This window comes from Gigantopelta aegis, chromosome 2, assembly GCF_016097555.1.
Source record: "Gigantopelta aegis isolate Gae_Host chromosome 2, Gae_host_genome, whole genome shotgun sequence".
Lineage (NCBI taxonomy): Eukaryota > Metazoa > Mollusca > Gastropoda > Neomphalida > Peltospiridae > Gigantopelta > Gigantopelta aegis.
The window spans coordinates 34,445,687-34,473,294 of NC_054700.1; the positions used below are offsets into that span (position 1 = coordinate 34,445,687).

Genomic DNA, 27,608 nt, shown 5'->3' on the forward strand with positions numbered 1-27,608 from the left:
GATTTAGCTATATACAAAATTTCAGCTCCATACCTCGCCTTTAAAAAAAAGCCATCCGGAAAACATGTGGGACAGACAGACAGATAGATAGATTATAATGCCACTTCAAATTAAATCACACTAATTTACTGGCCAGAAAACACAACATATTATGACAACAAACACTGCCACATGTATTGCCAATGGCAGGACTGGTAACATTAACAGTGGAATGAAAAGTTGGGTGCACTTTGAACTTCGAGATACTACTTGGTATATTGCTAGCTGTATATTAACAAAAACACATATCGTTAAAAACATACAACAGTTATGACATCAACATATTGCAACTGCAGTGTTAAATATGTTGAGGATTAATTGAAGAGTTTAGGCGCAAAATGCGATATATCCATTTTTCATTTTCAGTAAAAGTGATTTTTTTAATTGGCATATATGGCATTTTGATTTTTTTTAAAACGGGATTTACCCAATACAATTTCATAAGGATCAATTACGTTTTGCAGCAAAACAGCGGTCCTACGATTAGCCCTTACTGACATACAATAATGGCTTTAACTAAAAACTAGAAAGAAAATGGTTTATATCGCGTTTTGCGCCTGAACTCTTCAATTATACTTGTTCATCGATTTAATTGCAATAAGGTATGTATGGACAGAACACAAGAAATCAAACAAACTATTTTTTTTTTTTACCTGGTCAGATTTAAATCCCAGGATATTTTACACACAATGGGTGTCAAACCCCATGACCAACTTTATCATACAAAAGACGCCATTAAATAACGTTACAATTTTCAACTGAAAACCTTTAGTTATATAATGGCAACCAAACGAAAAGTAAAATTTTGACAATGACAGATGTTCAAATTATTACCAGAAACCATACAAATTTTGGACATAGTATAACTGGTGAAAAAGAGAGAACACTGGCAATATCAAAGTGTTAACTATTTGACCATCAAATGGAAAAGAAAAGAAAATAACCTCCAGTTTCTCAATAACAGCACACAAAAATAATAATAATAATATCAAGAACAGGACATCGATTCTGAGTTTGATTTACAGTCAGGGTTTTTACACTTGAAAAAACATAAAATTCAACGACATTTCCAGGACATTTGATTTTTCCAGGACATGAAATGTTCAATCAATGAATGTTTTTATAACAAATTGTTATGTGAATTTAGACATGTTATAAGGACAACAAAAGTAAAGATGTGAAAAAAATAAACCACCCAATTTTTGGTCTAAATTTTCAGGACACAATAAAATTTAATGCTTTTTCCAGGACATTCCAGGCTTGGATTATAAAATCACAAAATTCAGGGACATTCCAAGATTTGCAGGAAGCGTAAGAAGAACCCTATTATTTAAAGAGCTACAGATGACCAACATGTTTGTTGAGTATGTAAAATAAAATTTGATACATTTGAAAGCACTACACTAGCATTTGCTGTATAGTCACTAGCTGTTGATGCTGAATATAGTCTGGTTTAGGAAATAGGTCTTGATTAAAACACTTTTTTTTATTAAAATACCGAAATGCCTTTTCAAATGGTTGACCTTGCAGTATCTAAATAACCCATTGGTTTGAAGTTATTTTTATTACTAACTCATAACATTAACAACTGATAAGCATGTAGTATTCTGCCACTCATATAACAACAAAATGAGTCAATGTTGCGGATTAAGGCCCACTTTCCATTGATGCGTTTTCACACGCGAGTTTATCAATACAGTGTATTTACATAGTACCTTTTCCATAAAACCGATTCCACGTGCGTGTATTTAGCGCAATTTTTTTAAAAGTCGATAGATAAGCAATTTTTCCGCATGCAAGTTTTTCAGCACAGTGAAAAGAAATGTTTTATTTAACGACGCACTCAACACATTTTTATTTACGGTTATATGGCGTCAGACATATGGTTAAGGACCACACAGATTTTTCAGAAGCTTCGGTTAGTGCCCCAAGTAATATAGTAATGCAACTGCTAAAATCCACTAGCCAGGATCAAGGGCTAATGAATTTGTCGAACCCTGGTAAATGGTGGGGTGTAATCTTAAAATGTTTGTCTAAAAATGTTATTTCACAGCCATCATGCATGCCACAGTGTGAAGAGAAGGGAGGCAACTCCAGAACCTTACTCACAACTTTTGATAGGAATTTCAATTGGTGGGAATTTCGTTATCATCAGTTATAATTTGTTCGTACCAATCGATCAACTTTCAAGTACAGAATCAGTTAGAATTATATGAACATGAGGATTTCATTTATAAGGACCATGCACATTCACCAGGATAAACTCTACAATTTGTTAATTTTACCTTTAATAACTTCTTTTTTGTCTCTTCTTTTAATATGTACAATTAAAAACAAATGCTAACCCTGCCCTGTTTACATCATCTAAGGTTGACGATAGTCACTTTTTGGACCATTGTTTTGGCTTCGTACACAATAAATAACATATCCGATGGTAATTTTTTGATATGATATATTTGACAAAAGGTACTTTTTATTTCTTTCATCTTTTAAAACTTAAAATTAATATTTTGTCCAGAATTATGAAAAAGAAAAAAATACTAACCTGTAAACAGCGTTGTCTGCTTGTTATAGAAATTTGACAGGGGTCAAGGTTAATAGATCAGTTTTTATTTTAATGTGGCGAAGCATTGTAATAATATAGCTAATTATAAATTTGAATGACATCAGTACAATAACCATAAACTTGTTAAATGAAGTTTCTGTTTTAAGAATGCTGGGAAAATTCCTATGCAAAATTGTTATTGAAATTTTTTTGTTTGAACATTACTAATGCACCTGAAAGTGTTTGAAGAAAATTTTATGATTAAAAAATTGTACCTTTTACGAAACATGGTTTTCAAGTGAAATTACGGTAAGATATGCTACATTTAATGTTGTACGAAGCTAAAAGTGACTGTTGTCAACCGTAAACTGGAAGAATAATTACCATTAACATTTTCTGCGACAATTGATTATAGATTTGTATAATCGCTCATCAGATCAGTACAGCCCAACTGATCATGTGAATACCACTACTGATAACAATACTAACATAACAAATTTGCTAACTATTTGTATGTTTCAGTATTTGTATAGAGCTACATTAAGTTCTCTATATCTCTGACAAAGTTGCTGGTACCAGCCAGTAAGTTAGAAAGATAGCGTTACATTCGAGGTAATTAAACATTACAGAGAAAAATTGTGACAGTGAGTTTTCATATTAAAAATATTACGTTTTGATCCACTGGTTGCATTTTTAAGTTGTATTGGGTGGTAAGAAAATCAGTCTAATTATAACTGCAGACTTTTGACATGGGGATTAGTTGGAACAGTTGTCAACAAGTAATGCCAAGCACCAATCAATGGTCATTATCACTTTTAGGTGGATTAATTTATTTTGTATTTGGCAATAACACTGAGAACAGTTAATTATTGTAAGTTGTAATAATAAACTGTTTTATGTTTCAATTTGAAACAACAACAACAACAAATTTATTAGCCTACAAATATCGTTAGACATATGATATAATAATAAATAATAATAATCATAATAAACAAGAAATAACATTGTATTTACATAACATTGAACACAGGTGTATCACAAAACAAAAGAACAGCAAATAAAATCAGTAATTAATGTCATGATTTAAAATAATAAATTTACAAAACTGGAATTTTTTTATTAAAGTTAAAATTCAGTGCCTGGTTTTCTCCTTATCTAAGGTTGTTTATAATTAAGGAGATTAGTATTAAACAATTTAAATTATCCTGTATGGTTATTTTTAAAGGGACTCTCTTGAATTTGTTGCCATTGTTAAGATGTAGCCGATTTACAGAAATGTTTTAATGACTAAAACTGCATATTAAATACATTGTTTTTTACATTTTGTATATCAAGTTCTAAGTTCAAATACAAGCATAACTGCACTTTTAATTCACTCGCAAGTTGTCGTCATTAACGCATATCGTCAAATGCTTACTACACACTTCGGAAAATTCTCGCCATTTTGTAATGCAACAGTAGCTAAACCGTGCTATTTTTAGCCGTATTTGATGTTGGTAGGAGCCCGTCAAAAGTGTCCCACTTTCAAAATACTGGGTTTATTTTTAACTTGGAAAGCCAGCATAGCAAATCCAATGCGGAGTGCGGCATCTTATATGCACCAAATGTGATTGGATTAACTGTTCTAAATGCTTAAATAATAAAAATATTCCAGGGACTGCCGCTTTAAAATATCACAGGCATCCGAGAATGTATAATTTGCCTAAACCATTTATGGGTTTTGCAAAAACAAATTGAGGTAACCCATTTTTTTTTTAACGTAGTCCGTCATGACCATATAAATGATGTCATTACTTCAATGCGCGAACGAAAAATGGGTTACGCAAAACTAAACTTACGTGAGCGATGCGTGACCTGTTGTCAGTGGCTGTATATTAAATTTCTTTCTGATTGTCTAGTGTTTGGACTAGATCAAACTTCATTTTATTTCACAATATATATTTTTTCGTAGGTATGAAATTATTCGGAGACAAATTCCAATTTATTTCCTGTAGTCCTGACATTTGTAGTAGCCCAAACTGGATTTCAACTCCGAGTCAATAATTTTGTATGTCTAAAAAATCCATATATTAATACTGGAAAATAAAATGGAGTTTGAGGCTTCAACAAAGATAAGTACGACCAGAAACACACAGGCACCAGTGTTGGGAATCGGTTGGAATTTCACAATCAGTTATAATCAGTTTGCACCAACCGAACAACTTTCGATTGTACAATCGGCCCGAATTGTATGAACATAAGGATTGGAATTGTAATCCCCAAGCACTTACTGTGACGTTCACTGTGAGAGACCCTAGAAAGGTACTTTTGTTATGTACACAAGAAAATGAACAGCAACCCCAACACAGTTACATCAATTCCATCATATAAACTGAAGGAAAAATTAGTTAATTTCCCACACAATCGATTATGGATTTGTATAATCAATCATCATTTCGGTGGTGCCAAACTGATCACTTTTTGATAACAGAACTTGATATTCTAAATGATACAATGTATTTCTCATGTAATTTAAGTCATCAAAGTTCTCAGCTAGTCAAAAAAAGCTTACAGTGACAGTACACTCAGAACAGTCTCTTTAATGTGATCAGTTTGTGATTAATAACACTAAATACACATATTCACTTTTGACAGAAACAGAAAATCACCGTGCTCAAGTGGGAAAGCTCTTCTGTTGAGATCAGTTTAATAATCTGACACCATATTTTTGAAGCTATCTTGGTACTATGATATCGTAAAACTATCAGAGGCTATGATGTCACTGTGACACACATTATAGTGCCCTTTTGTTCTACGATATGTAGTTCTAAGATTGCTTCAAAAATATGGGCCCAGCATTTTGTATTTATAATTTATAGCTGCATAACACTACCCACCTTCAAAAGAAGTGAACAAATACACACCTTGTCTGTTATTAATGGCTACGCTGACAAGTCTCTGAGAACTGAAAATTTACATAACCTATTTCAATTTGTGTAACCTGTAACCAGTCAAATCACGTCCTAAATTTAATGCTCAGATAAAAAGAACTAGTCTATCATGAAAAAAGCATGAACAAAATGATAATCTTTTGCAATTTTCAAATGCCAAGCTTGGTTCATAACCACTGCATGTACAATTATATACTGTAGATCTTGAAATCAATGCAATCATAATATTAATGCGAAAAATGCGAGTTTGTGTTATTTGCAATAATAATTAATATGACACATTTATTTCTATGTTTTGTCCAGCAAGCTATGTGTCACACACTATTAAAAAAAGATTAAAATTATAATATATTTATAAAATCACTGGAGCACAATTCATCGTAGGCAAGACAGATTAACAGCAAAAAACAACACAATTCATCGCGCGTAAATGGGTTTTAGGGTTTTAGGACGCTAATCCTGAGGTCGACCATTTCTTTGTTTTTACTGTTCAAGTTCGCTGCAATTTTGTCCGCATATCTTTGGAAGATATAGTTGTAATGGTATATGTATGCTGATGTTCAGCCAGATTTAGGTAACTATACACGTTAGGTAAATCATTGCTGCAAAAATATCTCATCAAAAACACTAGGGACTAAACAGGTTAATTGATGTGAATACAGACATGTTAGTTAATCTCATCGAAGACACCTGTAACTTGGATTTAGCCGAAAAGTACACAGACGTGTGTTATTAGGAAAGTAGTATTTCATAGAGAGGCTACTTGCATTAATTTCATGTCACATTTTAGTCTGCCCATTGTCACTCGCATTAATTAAGGGACACATTAATTTCAGAATCTACAGTATACAAAACATTTATGATGACTTCTTGGCAGAACTAGATGTTGAAGCAACAAGGAAGAAGAAAACATTTGGTCAATTCAATTCCATCAGGCACTTGGAATTTGCTCCGTGAAAATAAAAAAATGCTAATTTGAAAAAATTATATACCGTATTTCCTCTAATAAGAACCCAGATGCTTTTTCATTTCAAAATGGTCACAGACCCAGCAATTGTTGGAGACCCGGCCTTAATTTTTTCAAACAAATTTTAGAAATTGAAGCTAAAAACTACAAACTTACAATTTTATTTATGTTCTAACTTTAATTTCAAACTGTTACAAAACTTTAAACTTTAACAAAACAATGAACAAATTAATATTATTTGTCCACGTAAAGTTCCTAAATTATGCCAGGTAAGTAATCAGTTTTTGGCCATCTTACCCAGTGTTTATTAGAGGCCCCGCGCTTATTTTGTTGCAAAGTGTTACAGACCCGGTGCTTATTGGAGGCAGGTGCTTATTGGAGGCCCAGCACTTATTAGAGGAAATACAGTAATTGTCAATCTTTGATTAAATTTTTTAAATCCTGTTGTGTACATCAAGATCTGTCAAAATGCAAGAAACATTTTAAGCATGCTCCATCAAAATCGTGTTACAAATACACTGTTAACAGTCACAGCAACCATCTTAGATTTGGATTTCTCAAACCCTGTCAAGTACATCTAAATATGCTCCCACTATTTTCCGCCCACGGGATAACTGTTGAAATGCGTCAAGTGGTCATGGATTTCTTTACACTCGGCCTTGGTCATGGTGACTCCCTTCCAGAACATGTCCCATGCTTTGCTTCGACAGTATCTCTTGACTTTGATAAGTGCATAGACAACAGCCTGCAGACAGAAAAACAAAACATGCAAACAGTACACCAACACAAAATGTTTGTGCACATATTAAAGTCACAGACCCTGATTTCAGCCCGAGAAAATAACACTAAATTTAGTTAATCTACAAACCTGTAACACATCTGGGGAAACAGAGTGAAACAGAAGTCTGTGATAGAGAAATACCTTTGTAAATTGGCTTGAGCTTGTCTCACAACTGTTACTTCTCAGTCGTATGTGCTTTTTTAAAAATAGGAAAAATATATTTCGTAATGTTAGAAGCACTAAGATGACCAGACACACTTCGGATGTACGGATATGAATAACCTAAACAATAAAATCTAAGTGATGTCTGATTTCAGTTATCATAAATGGCTCTAATAGTGAAAAACATGCCTTAATGTTTAGAAAGTAGAGTCTGTTACTTTAAACTAAAATACAAGAACAAATAACTAACTTTATTTAACATAATATATCAATTAATAATCCAAATATTAAGACAAAAATGTACATGGCTGCATAAATTTCTCTTTCAAAATTCAAATTGATCCCTTGAGTGCTGAATTTGCATATTCCCTGATACACACAATTTGGTTTAGGCCTTAACTAGAGGAAAGAAATATTTAAAATGCAGGGCTCAAACTTAACAGCAGCAACGACGGGAACTGCCGTCGGTGACATAAACTGCGGCCGGTTGAGGGCTTCACTGATGGCACTTTTGTGCTGCTGGATAAAAATTACTGCCGTCGGGAAAGCTCCTCACCGACAGCAAAATATATAAACGTGTATGAACATTATCTGCCACTATTTAACGAGGGCGTTTGGGTTCTGGATGGAGTTAATAGGTGTTTAGTTTGTACCATTTGACAGTGAACATAACGTAATTTAACACTATTTTTAACAGCGTCTGTTGTGCCCCATACCAGTATCCATTTATATGTTTGATACACACAATAAAGGTTATATTTAATTTTAGCAATGAAAACATTTGATTTTTATCATTTTGGCACTCTCCGACTGACAAAACCACTAATTTGGTGCCAAATTTGTCATGTGATCAGAAAGGTCATTCTGTCTTTTGTGTCCACTAACTCGTGTCTGATATATTATCCTCAATTGCGGATTTAATTTGTCGTAACTGATGATTTTTACTTATTGTCATTTGTTTATTCAGCAATTCTTTATTAAATATTAGAAACGCTTATTTTTTTTTGGGGGGTGGGGTATGTTACTGCTCATAAAAACAATGGAGGTGGTAGTGTTCATTATTAAAATCATTTATCATGGGTGCCAAATAATATATACACCGCCTTTACAAAAACAAAACTTTTATCAGTTGGCAATATCAATGTGATTGATTCATAGGATGAACATGGAAATAAAAAGCACAGAAAAATGTTATCCCACAATAGGGGATCACTTAAAAAATTTCTTTTTATTATTTTTCAAATATCTTAAAATCTTTATTAAAATAATATTAAAACTTTGATCGGTTTAGCAAAACAAATACTCGTGAATGTCAGACTGACACTCCGTTTTAACTGAACTACGTTTTAACTAATTGCGAATAAAAGATAAGGCAGTTTGTACATCGTACCAACTTTTCAGCACCAGACACTGAGGGACAAAATAAGGGATAGGTATTTCCAGAAACTTGACCAACAAACAACGATATACGACAGCCAAACGTTTCCCTTTTATTTATTTTTTTCAATGGTGGGGTGGGGGTCGCGCCACCACCATCCTTTAATTCTCACCCAGCAAGAACACTGTATACAATTTAATGTGATCCATAGAACAACTTTCATGTCATATTCTCACCGAAATCTTGGACAACTTCGTCTCAGAAACGTCAGGTTCAGTTAAACGTTAGCTTATGCTAGTAGTCCATGATTCCATTTATAATAAATTCTTGTTCATTAAAGTTTATTGACATAAATTGAAGAAATATTCTGCATGTACATACAGAAAAATAACCTTTCAGTCAAGTTTATTTTTCTGCATGTACATACAGAAAAATAACCTTTCAGTCAAGTTTATTTGCCGCAAAAGTCAATTAAAAAAAAAATTGCTGTCGGCATACTCAAAATTGCTGTCGGATGATAAGTTCGAGCCCTGAAATGGTACATTTTAAACCATGGCTATTTACACTCCTCAAAAAAATTTGTTTAACAATACCACTAGAGCACAATGATTAATTAATCAAATATTTGATAATTGTGACACATACTTTACAGACGAAACCTGTCTTTTATATAAAAGGGATCTTTTATACGCTCTCTCCCACAGACAGTACATCACATACCAAAATCTTTGGTATACCGCAGTCTTGGGGCACTAGTTGGAGTGGGGAAAAACAAACAATGGGTCTGCCAAGGTGTTTTAATCCTATGAACCAAGTACGTCAGATGAGCACTCTACCAACTGAGCTAAATCCCAGCACATTAAACTGATCAAATACCAGACGTAAGTGTTTCTACATTAACACACAATAATGCTCACCTCTGGAACCCAGACGTCCAGTATGTAGCTGGTGTCGACGATGGTAGATTCGGTTATTTCCCTCAACCACTCAACCAGCTTGAACGTGATTTCATCTTGCTGCAAATGAAGAGAATCAATGAATGTATCATCCCATTATATAGGAAAAGACTTCTTTTTACTTTAAACCAGTAAATCAAATCTATGCACAAAAATTAATTGAATAAAAATATAAGAGAAGAAATTTTTATTAAATGATTACAAAACAAGACATGACATTCCCAGGGCTAGCTCTGGGTGAGCACAAAATTTCGCCAAATCAAAAGTTGAATCTCCAACTAATTCAACAACTAGAAAAAAAAAAGAAGTTAAAAGTTTGTTTTGTTTAATGACACCACTAGATCACACTGATTTATCAATCATCAGCAATTGGATGTTAAACATCTGATAATTCTGACAGACAAGAAACTCGCTACATTTTTCATTAGTAGCAAGGGATCTTTTATAGGCACCATCCCACAGACAGGATAGCACATACCATGGTTTTTGATATACTAGTCGTAGTGCACTAGCTGGATAGAGAAATAGCCCAATGGGCCCAATCGACGGGGATTGATCCTAGACCAGGCATGCATTTTACCACTGGCTACTTCCCTCCCTCTTAACCGCAAGGAAGTAAGTTATATTTGCCGTTAAATTTTTTATACACATATTCAGTATCAATGAAGGTCACTGCAGATAAAACAATTTCATAATAAAATTCATCAAATCTATTGATAAAATGTTATATCTCAATTAGCTAATAAAACTGATTAATTTAAAATAATTCATTTAGGCTCAACTTTAAAAAAAAGTATTTACTGTAATTATCACATCATTAAAATAGCTCAAACTTAAAGTCTGCCCCACCTCCGCCAAATCTTTAATTTTTTGGGGCTGAATTATCAACTCTTAAACTAAAGTTTGGATCATGTTACAGCAACCCAAAAATGTTTTGATCACCCACAATATAGCCTTGTATTTAAACCATGTACATGTATGCATGTGGGTGTGTGTGTGTGTGTGACAAACATACCAGGAATGTTTGGGGGGAAGGGGTAAATGATAAAACCCCATGTGACCAGTTCTGGTAGAGCCTATATAATAACATAAATTAAGACTGTCTACCTGTTCCTCATTCTCAATGGGACCAAAGCCTGCATGTCGCAGCCGATTTCGTTCTCCTTGGCTTGTTCTGTATTTTTGATGTAGCTCACTTTTTCGTTCTCTCTTCCATATTTCTAGGAGGTATTTCTAAACATATTTTGTATACATAATATAAAGAAACATCTTAGTACAAATTTTTTTAATAAAAACTATAAAAACAAGCACTCCGAGAGTACTGCTACGGTAATACAGGTCCCGGACTGCAAGCAAAACATTTGATCTGTGATAAAAGCTAAAAACACAATTTCAGGTCAATACCTTGAAGCACTGAAAGAAAAGTGATGCTGTATAATCTCCTTAAAGTTTTGAGCTGTTTTTTAGGGCTTTAATTTAGAGGCTTGACTTATTGCCGAGATTAACAAATAGGAAAAGATACACAGTAGTTCAAAAACAATATATATTCCAAAAAACAATGCTCCTAAAATCATGAAAGTAACCAAGCAATTTAGTAATTAAGTAAGTAAGTCAGTCAGTCAGCGAGGGAGGGTCCTTCATAACAATAAATATCAAGAGGCCCATGGACATATCTATTGATCTTTACATATATAAAGACTATTCAGTTACAGCATTTATGGAAGTAGAGATTTTTTTAACATTGGTTTAATTTTCCCCCTTTTAGGCACCTCCTGAAAGACCCCCGAGGGATCAGAATGAAGAAAGCTCCCACAAAAAGTGGTCATAATTAGCAAATTACTTTTGAAGAATAAGTTGAAAATGTGATGAAAACAATTAAAACAATTTTTAATTACCTTCATATCACCGGACAATATATAATCCACCACCGTCTGGTTTCTTGCCTTTAACCGTTCTTTCCTGTTCCTGTCGAATGAAAGAAAAACAACAGTGCAACAATAACAGAGTTCACCATTTTTGAAAATAGGAGACCGATTGAATAATGTTGGCAGCTACGGTGAAACTTCTCAAAAACAGACCCTCTGTAATCTGGAATTCTCTCAAAACCGGACATTTTTCATGGTCCCTTTTTAAATATATGTACAGAAGAGAACCTCTCTAAACTGGATACCTCTTAAAACAGGACTTTTTACTTGGTCTCGAGGGTGTCTGGTTTAGAGGAGTTTCACTGTATATTCTACTGAAAATCATTGCCTGCTTCTTATTCTGTAAATTTAATTTCTCCTTGACCTTAATGTCTCAAGTACTATGACAGAAGCTAAATAATCAGTTTAATGTCATACATCTAGAATTCTACTCATCCACCAATATTTTCACCTATCCAAATGAGTCGTTAGTTTCATTCAAGTGCAAGGACAATGTTTTTGATTGCTCCAAATAAATTTTAACTTGTCCACTGGTACATTTTGCTTGTCTGAGCAGATTTTCATTTGTTAGGATAAACAGACATGTGTTTATTTTTTCTTTCCGACTTGTTTGTTGGACTCGAACTTAACGCAGAAATTATTGTTATTGCGATATGAATTGTCGTAGGTCAGACTTTACCGCCGTCAGTTGAATGGCTAAAACATTTTCTTTTTATATTTGTTGTAACGGTTACTGGTTTAAAAACATTTTTAAAAAGCCAGAGCTATCAAATTCTTAATTTTGAGCCCTGTGTTTGGCATATGAAATGATATACACAGAAATCTAAATGAGCACATACTGAACTTCCATCTGCTTGTTGACTTTACTGTTGGAATTGGACAGGCGTCGTTTCTTCACCGGCGGCGAATCGCAGTCCCGCGGTTTCAGAGACTCCGTCTGGGCTTCGATCGACATGTTGAACGAAGCTTCCAAGTCACTGTCTTCCTTTTCTGCACCTGAAAAAACAAACATATGTAATGGACTAGCAGGCCTCTGCAAATTGCAAGAGTGATAGTTTCGTTCATGCATCGCTCGCATAACTATAGTTTGTGAAATCCTTTTTTTTCTCTTTTTTCGCGCACTGAATTTATGACATCATTTATATGTTCATGATGGTTTACCTAAAAACGAAATGGGTTACCTGAATTTGTTTTTGCTTAACACATAAATGGTTTACGCAAATTTTCAATTCTTAGAGGCTTGGAGTAGGCTATAAAGGTGCTTCCTCAAAGTTACAACTGCCATATGTCGCTTTATTATCCACATTCGGTCTATGATTAATCTCGGTGGGCCCATTGGGATAATTCTCGTTCAAGCAAGCGCACCACGACTGGTATATCAAAGGCTGTTGTATGTGCTATCTTGTCTGTGGGATGGTGCATCAAAAAGATAATTATAGAAAAATGTAGTGGTTTTCCTCTCTAAAACATCCAACAGCCAATGATTTATAAATGCTCTAGTGGTGTTGTTAAAAGAAACTTATTATTCACATGGTTGAACATAACCGAGTTAAGAACTATATGAAGCATGCGTGGAATAATAACAAGTTTAATCATGTGACCAACCAATGTAATGATGTAACTTTGGGAAACGACGTAATAAAATGACATGGCTTCCCCAGTTTTAGCCCTGTGCATGTGACATATTGTAATCACTTAACAAAATGACATCATTTCATTGTCTCCTTCAAGTCACGTTTAAAATGATTTGAAAGGATCTTAGTTATTCATAAAATAATAATAATATGAATAATAAAGAAATTGTTACAACCCAGTCTTCGCCAGGAAAGGCGAGCTCGCGCTCGCCTCCACAGTTTTAGGCGATCTACGAATCGATCGCCTTGCAATAAACTTTTAATTAATTTTTTTTAACTTCTAGCTCCTTTTCTTTATGATTTTGACACAACAAAACTATCTCACAAATCGGACACAAAAAACTATCTCACAAATAAATATGCGTAGTAACTATCGCGAACTGTTGTGTTTATTTGCATAGTAACAATCTCGAACTGATGTTTTTGTTTGCACCGTTATCAAGGAAACTCATTCCGAACTCCTCGACAGAATCTATGAACATCACAACTAGGAACATCTCGGCTGATACCAGAGAAATCGTGACGGGCCGAGATATTCCGAATGAGACATTAAAACGGTCCGATATCAACCAAAGTGTTCCGAATTAGTGGGTGTGTGTGTGTTTTTTCAATGGCGGGAAAAGGTAATTCTGTGGAATTAAAAATATTTAAAGCATAGCCCATGACTGACCATTTTGGTTACAAAATCACAGAGAAAAGTGGGAGAAGTTACGTCAATTTTGTTTGGTGCAAATTATGTGCAAAATACAGGGATTTGTAAAGCGAGTGTCACAAACTACATCAACGGCACGAGTATGGTGACAAAGTGTAATACCTCCTGAGATTATTTAGTAAATAGTACATATACATTTATTGAGGAGAGTGATTGCTCGCCTAGCACCATTTCAGGAGAGTGATCTTCAGCTCACCTTGATTTTGCTCATGGCGAAGACTGCAACCAATCACGAAATCTACAAATTCACGAAATCTGGGAAGTTGACTGTCCACAGTTAAATAGGGCTGTCAGATACAGAAGAGTTGCACAAAGACAGCAAACTTGTTAGCAACATCCACCAGGCAAAATGTTAAAGATTCTCCAATAAAAGGTTGGGGTTTTTTTTACTAGTAAATTCAATTGTTTGGTTGTAATGTTTAGTTTATATGCAGTAGTGTTGGTATAAAGTGCTCCTATTGGCAATAGCTAGTAGGAATTTCCCTATTAGATCAGGGGCAAGACATAGCCCAGTGGTAAAGCACTCGCTTGATATGTGGTCAGTTTAGGATCGATCCCTGTCAGTGGGCCGATTGGGCTATTTCTCGCTCCAACCAGTGCACCACGAAAAGAGTAACCCATGAAGTGGTGACAGCGGGTTTCCTCCCTCAATATCTGTGTGGTCCTTAACCATATGTCCGACACCATATAACCGTAAATAAAATGTGTTGAGTGCATCGTTAAATAAAACATTTCCTTCCTGCTATTAGATCAGTGGTTTGAATCCCCTCAGTGGAGGTTGATTTTTCAGTTACATATATTTCAAATCAAAATTTAAGAAATAATTTTAGTGGGAAGCTGCCGTTATACAATACTGAGATAGCACCTTTAAGAACTACAGAAAAATGGGGTGCTACAGGTAAAATAAAATTGAAGTGGACAGTCTGAAATAATCCAAATACACTCTATCTAGACTGCAGCATTGTAGCAACAATTACACTCACTGTTAATGACAGTCCAAGATGAGAACCAGCCCAATATGATAATAACCCTAATCCAAACTGAAAGAAGGAAATGTTTTATTTAACGACGCACTCAACACATTTCATTTACGGTTATATGGCGTCAGACATATGGTTGAGACCACACAGATTTTGAGAGGAAATCCACTGTCGCCACTTCATGGGCTACTCTTTCCGATTAGCAGCAAGGAATCTTTTATTTGCGCTTCCCACAGGCAGGATAGCACAAACCATGGCTTTTGTTGAACCAGTTATGGATCACTGGTCAGAGAAAGTGGTTTACACCTACCCATTGAGCCTTGCGGAGCACTCACTCAGGGTTTGGAGTCGGTATCTGGATTAAAAATCCCATGACTCGACTGGGATCCGAACCCAGTACCTACCAGCCTATTGACCGATGGCCTAACCATGACGCCACCGAGGCTGGTTCCAAACTGAAAGATTTAAAACCAACCTCAGTGGTATAGTAGTTATGCCATCGGACACAAGGCTGGTAGGTTCTAGGTTCACACCTCAATACCGGCTCCCACCCAGAGCAAGTTTAATAATTCAGTGGATATGGTCACTACATCGACCTCTTACCAACCATATAAAACAACTGAAGGTCAATTCATACTTTGATTGCTGACCTCATGTAAAACTGAAATTAATTTTTTTATTAGATAAATGAAAAAGTGTTAAATGAACGTGTGTCAAAATTTAATATGAACTGTGTTTAAATTCCCTGGAAAATGAGGATTAGGTTTGAACAAAAGCAGGATTGGGCGAGTCAACTACTCAACAAAGTCGCCGGTAAAGTATAAATCTAGCTTAACCCTTTGTCTTGGACAGACAGCCCAGATAGCCGATGTGTGTCCTAAGGACAGAGTGCTTGATATAAGCATAGAAATAAAAATAAATGAATGAAGATTTAAATACAAACCAAAGCTCTGTAGAGCCTTCTTGTTGATGTAGGCTTCAGCCTCGTGTACAGCATTCGTAAACTCAGTTCTCAAACGAGGATCTTCAATAGCCTTTCCCTCTTCCTGGTCAGAAAATAAATAAATAAATGAATAAACTCAGTCCTTAACACAAGGATCTCCTATCGTCTTTCCCTCTTCCTGGTCAAAAAATAAATAAAAAAATAAAAAAAATAAAAAATAAAAAAATAAAAAATAAATATAAACTTAGTTCTTAAACAAGGATCTTCAATCGTCTTTCCCTCTTCCTGGTCAGAAAATAAATAAATAAATAAATAAGTAGTTGCTCACGCTCACCTCATATTCACTAAAACGATCCTAGCTTTTGAGGTATATATCTTTTACTATCTTGCTTTTAATAAGTGAAAGTGGCGGGATTTAACCCAGTGGAAAAGTGCTCACTTGATACACAGTTCTGCGTCTGGACATAGCCCAGTAGTAAAACGTTCGCTTGATGCGCGGTCTGTCTAGGATCGATTCCCATCGGTGGGCCCATTGGGCTATTTCTCGTTCCAGCCAGTACTCCACAATTGGTGTAACAAAGGCCGTAGTATGTACTATCCTGTCTGTGGCATGGTGACTATAAAAGATCCCTTGCTGCTAATTGAAAAGAGTAGCCCATGAAGTGGAAACAGTGAGTTTCCTCTATCAATATCTGTGTGGTCCTCCACCATGTCTGACACCATATAACCGTCAATAAAATGTGTTGAGTGCATCGTTATATAAAACATTTCCTTCCTTGATACACAGTTGGTTTGGGATCAATACCCGTAGGTGAGTTCATTGGGCTATTTCTCGTTCCAGCCAGTGCACAACAATTGGTACAGCAAAGTCTGTGGTACGTGCTATCCTGTCTGTAAGATGGTGCATATTAAAGATACCTTGCTACTAATGGAAAAATGTAGTGGGTTTTCTCTCCAAGACTACATCAGAATTACCACGTTTGACATCCAATAGCTGCTGATTCATAAATAAATGTGCTCTAGTGGTGTTGTTAAACAAAACAAAAGCCAGTCATGGGCACTGGTTGGAATGGGAAAAAAGAAGAGTCAATTAAGGACGATTGACTGTATGATCAATGACACCTAAGGCAAGATCTCAAACTAACCCAAATATTAAAAATGGGGAAATTTTTCTGCACTTGTCTTTCATCACCCCTCTCCATCGAGGCGATCAATCCTATGGACTTATCACATATATAGGTCTCCACCAACCCATCCCCCAGTAATTAAAATTAGCTGAGTTAACATCTTACCTCAAATTCTTTCCTTTTAGAATGAGAAAAAGGAAGTATGTTACGTTTCCCAAAGTGCACAAAAAGCCTGGAAGTTAAAGCAGTATATGTGTGTGAATAAATATTATGCAGTTTAAAGATTTCAAAAAGATACAAATAATTCATTATATGGTAGCTATGGCCATACTAAAATAAATCCTACAATTTTTATCCAGTGGTTAAAGGCCTGGACCCCATTTTCTCATTAGTCACCCCAAAATATTTTTGTTCAATGTGTGGCATTTGTTCAGTGCACTCCAATGAATATCCACAGACCATATGCAACTATAAACCAAGTTTTACTGACCTAAGACTAGTTTGTGAGAAACTGATCTAAATGCAAAACCTGATAGTTAAACTTTTAACACAACAGTTGACGCTATTGCTGCCGCAATACGCACATCTCACCTTTTTTAGCAAGAAAAAAATATGGATGAAAATAAAGTATTTATTTTATTATGGCCTAATTCTGCATTTGGCTGTGCTCAGAAACTTGTTTATGTTCAGGTGCATTTGTAAGAAAATAAGTTCCGGTCCCCTCAAAATAGTCAATTGCAATGTACCTCACTTACAAATTTAGCTATTTTCACTAATAATGAAACAAAGTATCTTTAAAAAATATTAACAAAACTGTTTAATATAATTCTGCTACACACCCAATAAAAATTTATATATATTTTTTTTTTTTGCTATTTTATCAACTCGAATGTGTAAATTTTTTATAAACTATGAATTACGTCATTTTCCCAATTAAAATGGCTTAAAAAAGTATTCAAAATAATCTCCCACCACTTTTCAATGGTCTTCTATTTTTTATCATCAAAACAGAGTTCAGACAAACATTTTCTAAATTCAAAAGATGAAGGTCACTCAGTTAGCTTTTTTCTTTCCGAGTTTACAAGTCGGAAATACGAGCTTCGGTGCATTTTAGATGCTATTTAACACTCAGTTGTCGAAACGGTAATTACATGCACACTCGAACACATCATAATGCAAATTTATTGTAATTTACAAAAAGCTTTAGAAGATTAAGCTAAAGCTACCATATTTTTCCATGTATTATGCGCACCGGTGTATAATGCGCACTCCCCATTTTGAACGTTTATTCCAAGAAAAAACCCATGAACAACAATATAATGCGCATCGTTTTTTTAAACCACAAAATCGACAGTGAATGCAAGATGTACCATTTTCCCTGTCACCAAAATTAACGAAAAGCGAAAGAAGCGGTATATTCAAGAAACCAAGAAACAAAACTTAAGTTAGGTATTTGAGTACATAGACCTACATGTCACATTAAACAAAGGCTAGTACTTGCGTACTTACATGTCACAGACTCACACGTGCATAAATCAAAACAAAATTATATACCCATACACTGTAAATGACTAAAAAAATAAAAAAATAAAGTATATTACATTTCGTTCTCGTGGCTAACACGAGATTTCTAAATTTATAATAGTGTGGTATATTTCCGGTTTGCCGGAAATGGCCGAATTAAATCTCATAGAAATTTAAAATATTTACGGTCCACTTTTGTAATTTTTGTGCACTTTTTGGCGAGGTATGGATACTTTTGTAGATTTATTTTGCATTTATTACAACCATCACAAGTGAAAAGCAATTTTTAAGAGTGTTTTGGCGTTTCGTTGTGATGAACGCTGTCAATAACCTGTAAACTACCGATCGCCGATTTTTCATGGGTGATCGCTGGACATTTTTAAAAGATATTTTTTCTATTGCTATGTATATTGCGCACTCCTATTTTTAACCTGTATTTTCTGGAAAAAAAGTGCGCATAATACATGGGAAAATACGGTAATTAAACTTTTTGTTTTATGTACAATATTACCTGGGTGTAGTTGTTTGTCCAAGAAATGTGATACCCAGTCGTTTTTTTTCTTTAGAAACTCGATCGACCTAAAGACAAAACAAAAAGAACTAAAAATTATGTTTAAAGGTAGGAAAAATAATAAGACATACCATATCACTGGCTTATTTGTATCTCAGTCATGCTACTGTACCCGTGGCTTCATTTTAACAAACCATGCACCTAAGACACTGGTGAAATACAAACATTTGTTGACAAAGCTCATATATAACAGTTCTGAAATACTCCTGTTTGTGTAGCCAATGTATCATATTTTTTTGTTGAGTCTTTTTAACAACTAACATTAAATATGAAGTACATATTACAATATGATTCGCATGTTCTTCCAAAATACACAAATTATATCAAACACAACATCCAATGACCTCAATGACCGCTGAAGCTGAATTTTATAAACAAATACCGTATTGTTCCTCTTTGTAGCGCCCCCTCTAATATAAGCGCGCCCTATGATCACGAGAAATGTATCATGAAACAGTACCCGTAAAATAGTAAAACTGGCTTACCTGACTGCCGACTTGCAATGATTATAATCGGTAAACAAATAAAATCCAAACAGGTGAAGCACTACGACACTAGTATGGGCGAACAGTATGTCACACATGTCGTTTATCAAATGTATGTTGCTGTTATCTCCACGCAGAATGAACGCACGACACTCCGTTAACGCTGTTCAAAACCAGAAGTACAAACATACCGGTAGGTATTTACACCGACACCGTAACACCGTTTAAAAAACGGGTAAATGATAACTTTAACTAAACTGCAAACTGCAAACTGGAGTCAAATGTCAACAATTTAACTTTAACTAAACTTAAAACTGGAGTCAAATGACAATAATTTGTGTACACAGTGACAATCGAAATGTGTCAGTTACAAACTACTGGCCAGAGCTATCAAATACACTCCGCAGGCCCTATATGCCTACGTGCACAGTACCATGTATTTCGATAAATCAGCTGACGATGTACGGTACGCTACGTCATTTCAACAAGAAAACGTCACTGGTGGAGTGACTCGGCGGCAAAGCTTTTGATGTCTCAGCGAGCCAGATACATTGACAGTTTGATACGAGGATTTTTCACACGTATTACGAAACGTGTTCTAGTACTCTAATTAGCACACCCCCTTTGTGTTTTGCATCGTGCCCGGGCGCTACAAACAGGAACAATACAGTATTTTAAAATTTAACAACATTTAAATAAATTTAGCTAAAAAGGACGACACATAAGTACAAATTATCTAAACTAATAATAGATGATATTCAAAACTGTTTGTATATTTACCAGTAAGTACAAATTATCTAAAATAATAACAGATGATTTTCAAAGCTGTTTGTATATTTACCACAGAAGGCCAAAAAGGAAACTTTCTGTATTTTACCCACACTGCATCATTCTCATTGATGGTAACATCTGAAAAACAAATTATATAAAATTCTTTTCATTTGAAATCAACTCACAAATTGGTTTACAATGCAATTAACCAGTTTTCCCCCAAATTTACCACACATTTTTGTTGATTTTCTCATCAGATTATTGGTATAACTTGCTTATAAAGTTGACTATTATTATTGTTAATTATGTGACTGCCCTCTGTGGCATAGTTGAAAGCACCGGGTTCACATCCAGCTCTCTCTCACTAGTTAGTGCATTATTTAACGATCAATCAACACATTTTTATCTACGGTTAAACTGTCAATGCCACCACTTCTCAAGCAACTCTTTGGGATCAGTAGCCCGAGTACTCTGACTGTAAGAGAGCTAGACGGACATTTGGACATAAATACGCTCTCATTACAGTCAGAGACCAACCTATGTATATTTTTGGCAATTCCTGACTACCAAATGGTAGGCAAAGATTCCCGCTCTAATACCACAACAATCCTATGTTTGACGTCAAATACCTTTACATAGATCATTCTCGAGTTAACTGATACAAAAAAATCCACATATTAATCACTAATACACATACTACAGAAAGAAACCCGACAGCACCCACATTCAGCTACGCTTCGTGACATTCCGTCGCAACAATTACAAAGCTCGGTGATCTATTTCGAGACTGGGCGATTCCGCCTTGTGCAGCAGTTACAGGGGCCGTCTCATAAGAGGAGGCAGTACGTAGCACATACCTTTGCCGTATCCTGTCGATAACACCCCAAATGTATCCTTCAAATTCAAAATGGAATCAATAATGTGTAATTGTTTTGGTTTAATGACGTAATTAAATCAAAATTCATCCAAAACGGCATTAGCCAACTCTTCCATGTTGTAACGTCGCTTGGTATGAGACGGCCTCTGTAACTGCTGCACAAGTCGGAATCGCCCAGTGGCGATCACGTGATCTACGTCTCGAAATAGATCACCGAGCTTTGTAATTGTTGTGACGGAGTGTCATGAAGCGTAGCTGAATGTGGGTGCTGTCGGGTTTCTTTCTGTAGTATGTGTATTAGTGATTAATATGTGGATTTTTTTTTGTATCAGTTAACTCAAAAATGATCGATGTAAAGGTATTTGACATCAAACATAGGAGTGTTGTGGTATTAGAGCGGGAATCTTTGCCTACCGTTTGGTAGTCAGGAATTGCCAAAAATATACATAGGTTGGTCTCTGACTGTAATGAGAGCGTATTTATGTCCAAATGTCCGTCTAGCTCTCTTACAGTCAGAGTTCTCGGGTTATGGGATCAGAAGCAAGTGATTTTTTTCACGTGAACCATCCCACAGTCACAACTGTACATACCATGATCTTTGTTACACCAGATGTAAAGTACTGGCTGGAAAGAGAATAAGCTCAGTTTGTCCACCGGTGGTATCGATCCGGGATCAATTATGCATCAAACAAATGCTTTACCACCAAGCTACACCCTGCCCCTATGGCTCTTTATTTTCTAACATAGAGCTACTTAAGACAATTCGTCTAGGTAGTGAGAAAGGAAACTGGCTGTTTCCACATGTTACTCTTACGAGTAATCATAATGATAAATACAGTCATGTTATCTGTCAAATGGTGAAGCATAGCGAGAAACCCAATGATGTAAGGCCAATAACTTACTTGAGGTGGGAAAAGAAAGTCCCTCCGGCAGTTCCGAATCACTGTCTGAAGCACTGTAATAAACAACAAAGTAAATCAGGACTCGAAATTATAGAACATGAAGCAGGAAATGAATCAGCTAGCAGTATCGACTGTTGCAATACTGATCACATGGGAAGACGGGAGGTACCAGAATTATTTTATGCCTGGCAGGTCTACAGATATTTTCACTCTCATTGCAAACTTGATTTTAATAATTAAAAAAATAGTTTTATTATTGGTGGGTATATAAAACAAACTGCCTCCTACCATGTAATCCAAAGGAAGACCCAGGAAATATTTTAGAGAGGGGGGAAAAAAGGCACATAGACCAACTCTGAAAAAGCCTTTTTTTTTTCTTTTTTTTTAAATAGGGATGGGTCTTCTGTTTACCTAAGATGTTGAAAAATTGTCCCCTGCTTTCACAAAAGTAATTTCAAAGACTGATAAAAAGTTTTCTTCTAAATTACTGAATTAAATCCTTTTTTTCCCCTTGAACTATTGTACAATCATTGAATAAAAATTATTTGTCAATATCGTATAGTTCGTGAAGGATTCCCTAACCTTGAGCTGCATCCAGAAAGTGAGGGTGGACTCTGCTCGTAAAATGGACTCTGCTCATAAAATTTACGTTCAGCTAGAACGACAGCTGGCTGGAATTTTGCAGACAAGCTCAGACGTCGAACATTTTGGCCTGTAAGATAAGATAATATAATCTTATATCATTTAGTTTATACATTTCATACTATTTTAAATATTATTGACCGACATAATATTTTGAAAAACATATGAGGTGTATCAAGTTCTGTGTGTATTTTTTAAACCACTATTTGAAAAGAATAGTGGATTCCATAAAGATATATTCCACCTGACAAATGAAAGAAATGTTTTATTTAATGACGCACTCAACACATTTTATTTACGGTTATATGGCGTCAGACATATGGTTAAGGACCACACAGATTTTGAGAGGAAACCCACAGTCGCCACTACATGGGCTACTCTTCCGATTAGCAGCAAGGGATCTTTTATTTGTGCTTCCCACAGGCAGGACAGCACAAACCATGGACTTTGTTGAACCAGTTATGGATCACTGGTCGGTGTAAGTGGTTTACACCTACCCATTGAGCCTTGCGGAACACTCACTCAGGGTTTGGAGTCGGTATCTGGATTAAAAATCCCATGCCTCGACTGGGATCCGAAACCAGTACCTACCAGCCTGTAGACCGATGGTCTACCACGACGCCACGAGGCCGGTCACCTGACAAATATACTATATCTTTAAAAATACCGGTAATACCAAAATATTAAATTTTTAATATATTATTTGATAACAAAAAGCATTCACTATCAATTTAATACATCAGTTTCATCTGCTAAATCGAACCTTCATCAGCTGTCATATTCCATCTGTAATATATGGAACTAGAATCAAATGCATCCCTCATATTAGTCTGGTGAAATAAAACTTCTTAAAGTTGTATCCATACAAAAAAAAAAAAAAACAATGTTTTGCCAAGTGAGAATACTGTAGTGGCAAAATAAGCAGAGATGGAACGTTCACATACAGATTGCACTTCTACGTTTCACTCTTTGGTTTTGAAAATCACTACTTTTGGAATAGCAGAAAACTCTAAATTTCAATCCCTGTATATATTTGAAAAATGTTAAAGTTTGTTTTGTTTAACGACACCGACAGAGCACACTGATTCATTAATCATCAGCTATTGGATGTCAAACATTTGGTAATATTGACATATAGAAACCCGCTACATTGTTTTCATTAGCAGCAAGGGATCTTTTATATGCACCATCCCAAAAGACAGGGTAGCACATATTTTTGATATATGCTCTGGCTGGAACGAGATATAGCCCGATGGGCCCACCGATGGCAATCGATCTCACACCGACCGTGCATCAAGCGAGCACAGTACCACTGGGCTACATTCTACCCTTGTATATTTTGAAATTAGAAACTCAAATTAAAATGTTTTAATATGTCACATGTAAATTATACATTCGTTTGTAACATATTTCTTCTTTACCTTTCTTAATGAAATCTTGATGCTGAGCGCACATAAAAGGAAATATATTGGATCTACTTGTTACCACTTGGCTGAAAATAAAAGCAGAAATTAAAATTAACCAAATATTTGTTTTGATAGTAAAATGTAAATAGAATTCATTTTTAAATTAAAATTCAGAAAAACGTAAACACAAAATGTAATTTACTACATACAACATTCCTAAACAAACTTTTTTGTTTGTATTAGTGCTCTTCCATTGACAAAATTATATATACTATTTCAAATATATACTATTTCAAATGTCTTTATAGGACAACAGAAATAAATATTGTTTAAAGAAAATGTTTTTCACCCAGTCTAAAAGAAAAGCTACTGATTTTTCAACACACTGTTTTAACCCACAAATATTGTTTGATGAAAAAACAGTAGTCTAAGCCTTTTTCTTTACAAAATTCTATCAAATGAATTATTCAACATTTGGGAAAATTTCTAAATAATAATCTCTCTCTAATATCAAATAAATTATTCAACATTTGAGAAAATTTCACCACAATTTAAATGGAACCATAAGGAGTAATAAAGAATGAAGGATTCGATTTGTATTGTTTGATATCTTAATTTACGATTAGCAATTCACAGGATAGGTAAATGCACTTTTGCAAGTCGTGACATTATGACTGCATTGATAAATGCTTAAAAACACCCACAAGAATTCCACAGAATGAAATTGGGTGCATTGTGATGGACATCCATAGGTACTACTACAAACTACGTTTCACTGCAGGAAAAGTAAATTAATACCTATATCTATCCCAGTGGTAAAGTGCTTGTTTGATGCACGGTCTGTTTGGTATCGATCCCCAACGGTGGGCCCACTGGGCTATTTCTTGTTTTAGCCAGTGCACCACGACTGGTATATCAAAGGTTGTGGTATGTGCTATCCTGTCTGTGGAATGTTGCATATAAAAGATGCCTTGCTATCAAAGGAAAAATGTAGGTTTCCTCTCTAAGACTATGTCAAAATTACCAAATGTTTGACATTTAATAGCCGATAATCAATAAATCAATGTGCTCTAGTGGTGTCGTTAACAAAATAAACTTTTTTTCATAAAAAGGATTTAAAAAACTCTACCTATCTACACATTAAATTGCTAATAAATTATACTTACTATTCATCCTCATTGAAAAATTTCACATAAGCAACAAATGAGGTTTGGTTGATTTTGTCAGGTAAGGGACACAACTCTGGCTTCAATACCTGAAAAATGGAAAATAATGAAGATATTAAAATTACTTATACACTCGACTCTCATAACTATTTGAAAAATTAAGTTTGTTGATATTATGGTTTTTACCAAAATTCTAAATTGGTTGCTGTAACAATGATGTCATAATTCTTAAATTCTGAATTCTGATTTTTTTTTATTAAGGTGAAGAGTAAAAATTTATTTATTACTACTTTATTTTTTTTTAAACCAACCTACTATACCTAAAAAAAAAAAAATTCAGCACTCTCCCAGAAACACAGAGTTGTGTTAATAAAAATTACTTTGTGAACACTGGGCTGAAGGGTTATAATTAAGGACCATTCACAATAATAAACAATTTTATTACCATACAATACCCTGCTTATCTGTAAACTTTTAAAACTAAATTTAAAAAAATTAATTTTGTTGTACATTTATCTAGTGGCGAGAGTCTACACCCCACCCTGTCACACCCTAAGAAGAATATGATCTGCATGTTCATTAACCAGGGTTAGCTCTGGGTGAACAAAATAATTCGCCAAATTGTTTATTAAACTTCAAAAATTGCAGAAATTGTCAGTTATATTTTAAAAGATGTCAATTATTACACAAAATTTTAATTATTACAAAAAAATTGCAGAAATTATCAGTTATATTCTAAAAGATGTCAATTATTACACAAAATTGTTTCGCCAAACTAAAATTCGCCAACTGCTTTCAAAATGAACAATTGGCAAATATGGCAAGTGCCAGAGCTGGCCCTGTTAACATGTTGATAAATGAATAAATGAAACAACCTCGGCTGGCCACCATGGACAGCCACTGATCTTAACCCACACTACATCTCCTGGGATGTAATTGGCCATTCTTCAGTGGTATGGACATCTGATATCTGCAGAAAAAAAGAAGAAAAACTGACATTAGGTTATTAATTAAAATGTAAAAAAAGGCCCAATATTTGTGGAATGAGAATATAATTGGTACCAGGTTTAAAATAAATTATTAAAATTAAAGGAAACCTGTCACGAATATGACAGGGTCGGGACGTAGCCCAGTGGCAAAGCGTTTGCTCGATGCGCTGTCTGTCTGGGATCAATCCCTGTCGGTGGGCCTATTGGGCTATTTCTCGTTCCAGCCAGTGCACCACGACTGGTATATCAAAGGCTGTGGTATGTACTACCCTGTCTGTGGGATGGTGAATAAAATATCCCTTGCTGCTATCGAAGAAAGTAGCCCATGAAATGGTCACAGTGGGTTTCCTCTATCAATATCTGTGTGGTCCTTAACCATATGCCTGATGCCAAATAACCATAAATAAAATGTGTCGAGTGCATCATTAAATAAAGATTTCAAACACGACTAATGCTGAAAAGGATGTTGATTAAACTTAAATATTGACTATTTTAGACAGACTGATGGATTAAAGTACATGCTGGAGTCAAATTCCTGTTGCCGTTACTATTGATATTTAGCATATTTAGTTAATTTAGCATCTTTTAATGACTTACTTTTAATAATAAATATATAGATGACAGATGAGTATTCATGAATTAGGCAAAATAAATATATAGTAAGTCTCGGGTCAAACCAATGTTCCAGAATTGATGCGGTGATGCAGCCTTTATTGCTGGGGGTGGGGTATTTAAAAAGCATGGATTGCACAAATAATGTGGGTATATGGGTTTTTTTTTATATATCCTCCTTATTGGCCATGGTTACCCATTGTTTGCCTTGGTACCTTAAATGCATTCCGTGACATACATGTATTCCATATAGCCAAGGCAGCTTTTATGCCTTTAATTTTTTCTAAAATAACTTCATTTGGACTCAAAATGTCATAGTAAGTCACAATATTATTGAGGCAGCACAGCATTATTTCTGGTATATATACATATATCATAATTTATTACATACCTATTCAATCTTACTATAGTGATAAAGGTATTTTAACACTGTGTAATAAATTTATTTTGTATCGCATATATGTGCGACCGGAACTTTTAAATGGAGAACCCTTTTTAGTTTTACTGCAATTAGTACCTTTTAGTTACTGATGTCATATATGATTTACAAATTACGTCACGTCGTATTTGAAACATTACACAAG

The 27,608-nt window shown here is 34.9% G+C and overlaps 1 protein-coding gene across 1 annotated transcript; it reads right to left on the reverse strand.

The window, feature by feature from the left end:
* Positions 1 to 3,926: 3,926 nt before the first annotated feature.
* Positions 3,927 to 26,403, reverse strand: LOC121384308 (PWWP domain-containing DNA repair factor 3A-like). The gene is made up of 14 exons (XM_041514637.1): positions 26,299 to 26,403; positions 25,424 to 25,512; positions 24,273 to 24,343; positions 22,792 to 22,921; positions 22,210 to 22,262; positions 20,501 to 20,568; positions 19,115 to 19,182; positions 17,245 to 17,311; positions 15,953 to 16,055; positions 12,523 to 12,679; positions 11,654 to 11,723; positions 10,866 to 10,991; positions 9,720 to 9,818; positions 3,927 to 7,226 (listed from the first exon to the last, which is right to left on the reverse strand). The coding sequence occupies exons 1-14, from the start codon at positions 26,365 to 26,367 to the stop codon at positions 7,074 to 7,076; spliced, it is 1,323 nt and encodes a 440-aa protein (XP_041370571.1). The 5' UTR covers positions 26,368 to 26,403; the 3' UTR covers positions 3,927 to 7,073.
* Positions 26,404 to 27,608: the final 1,205 nt, after the last annotated feature.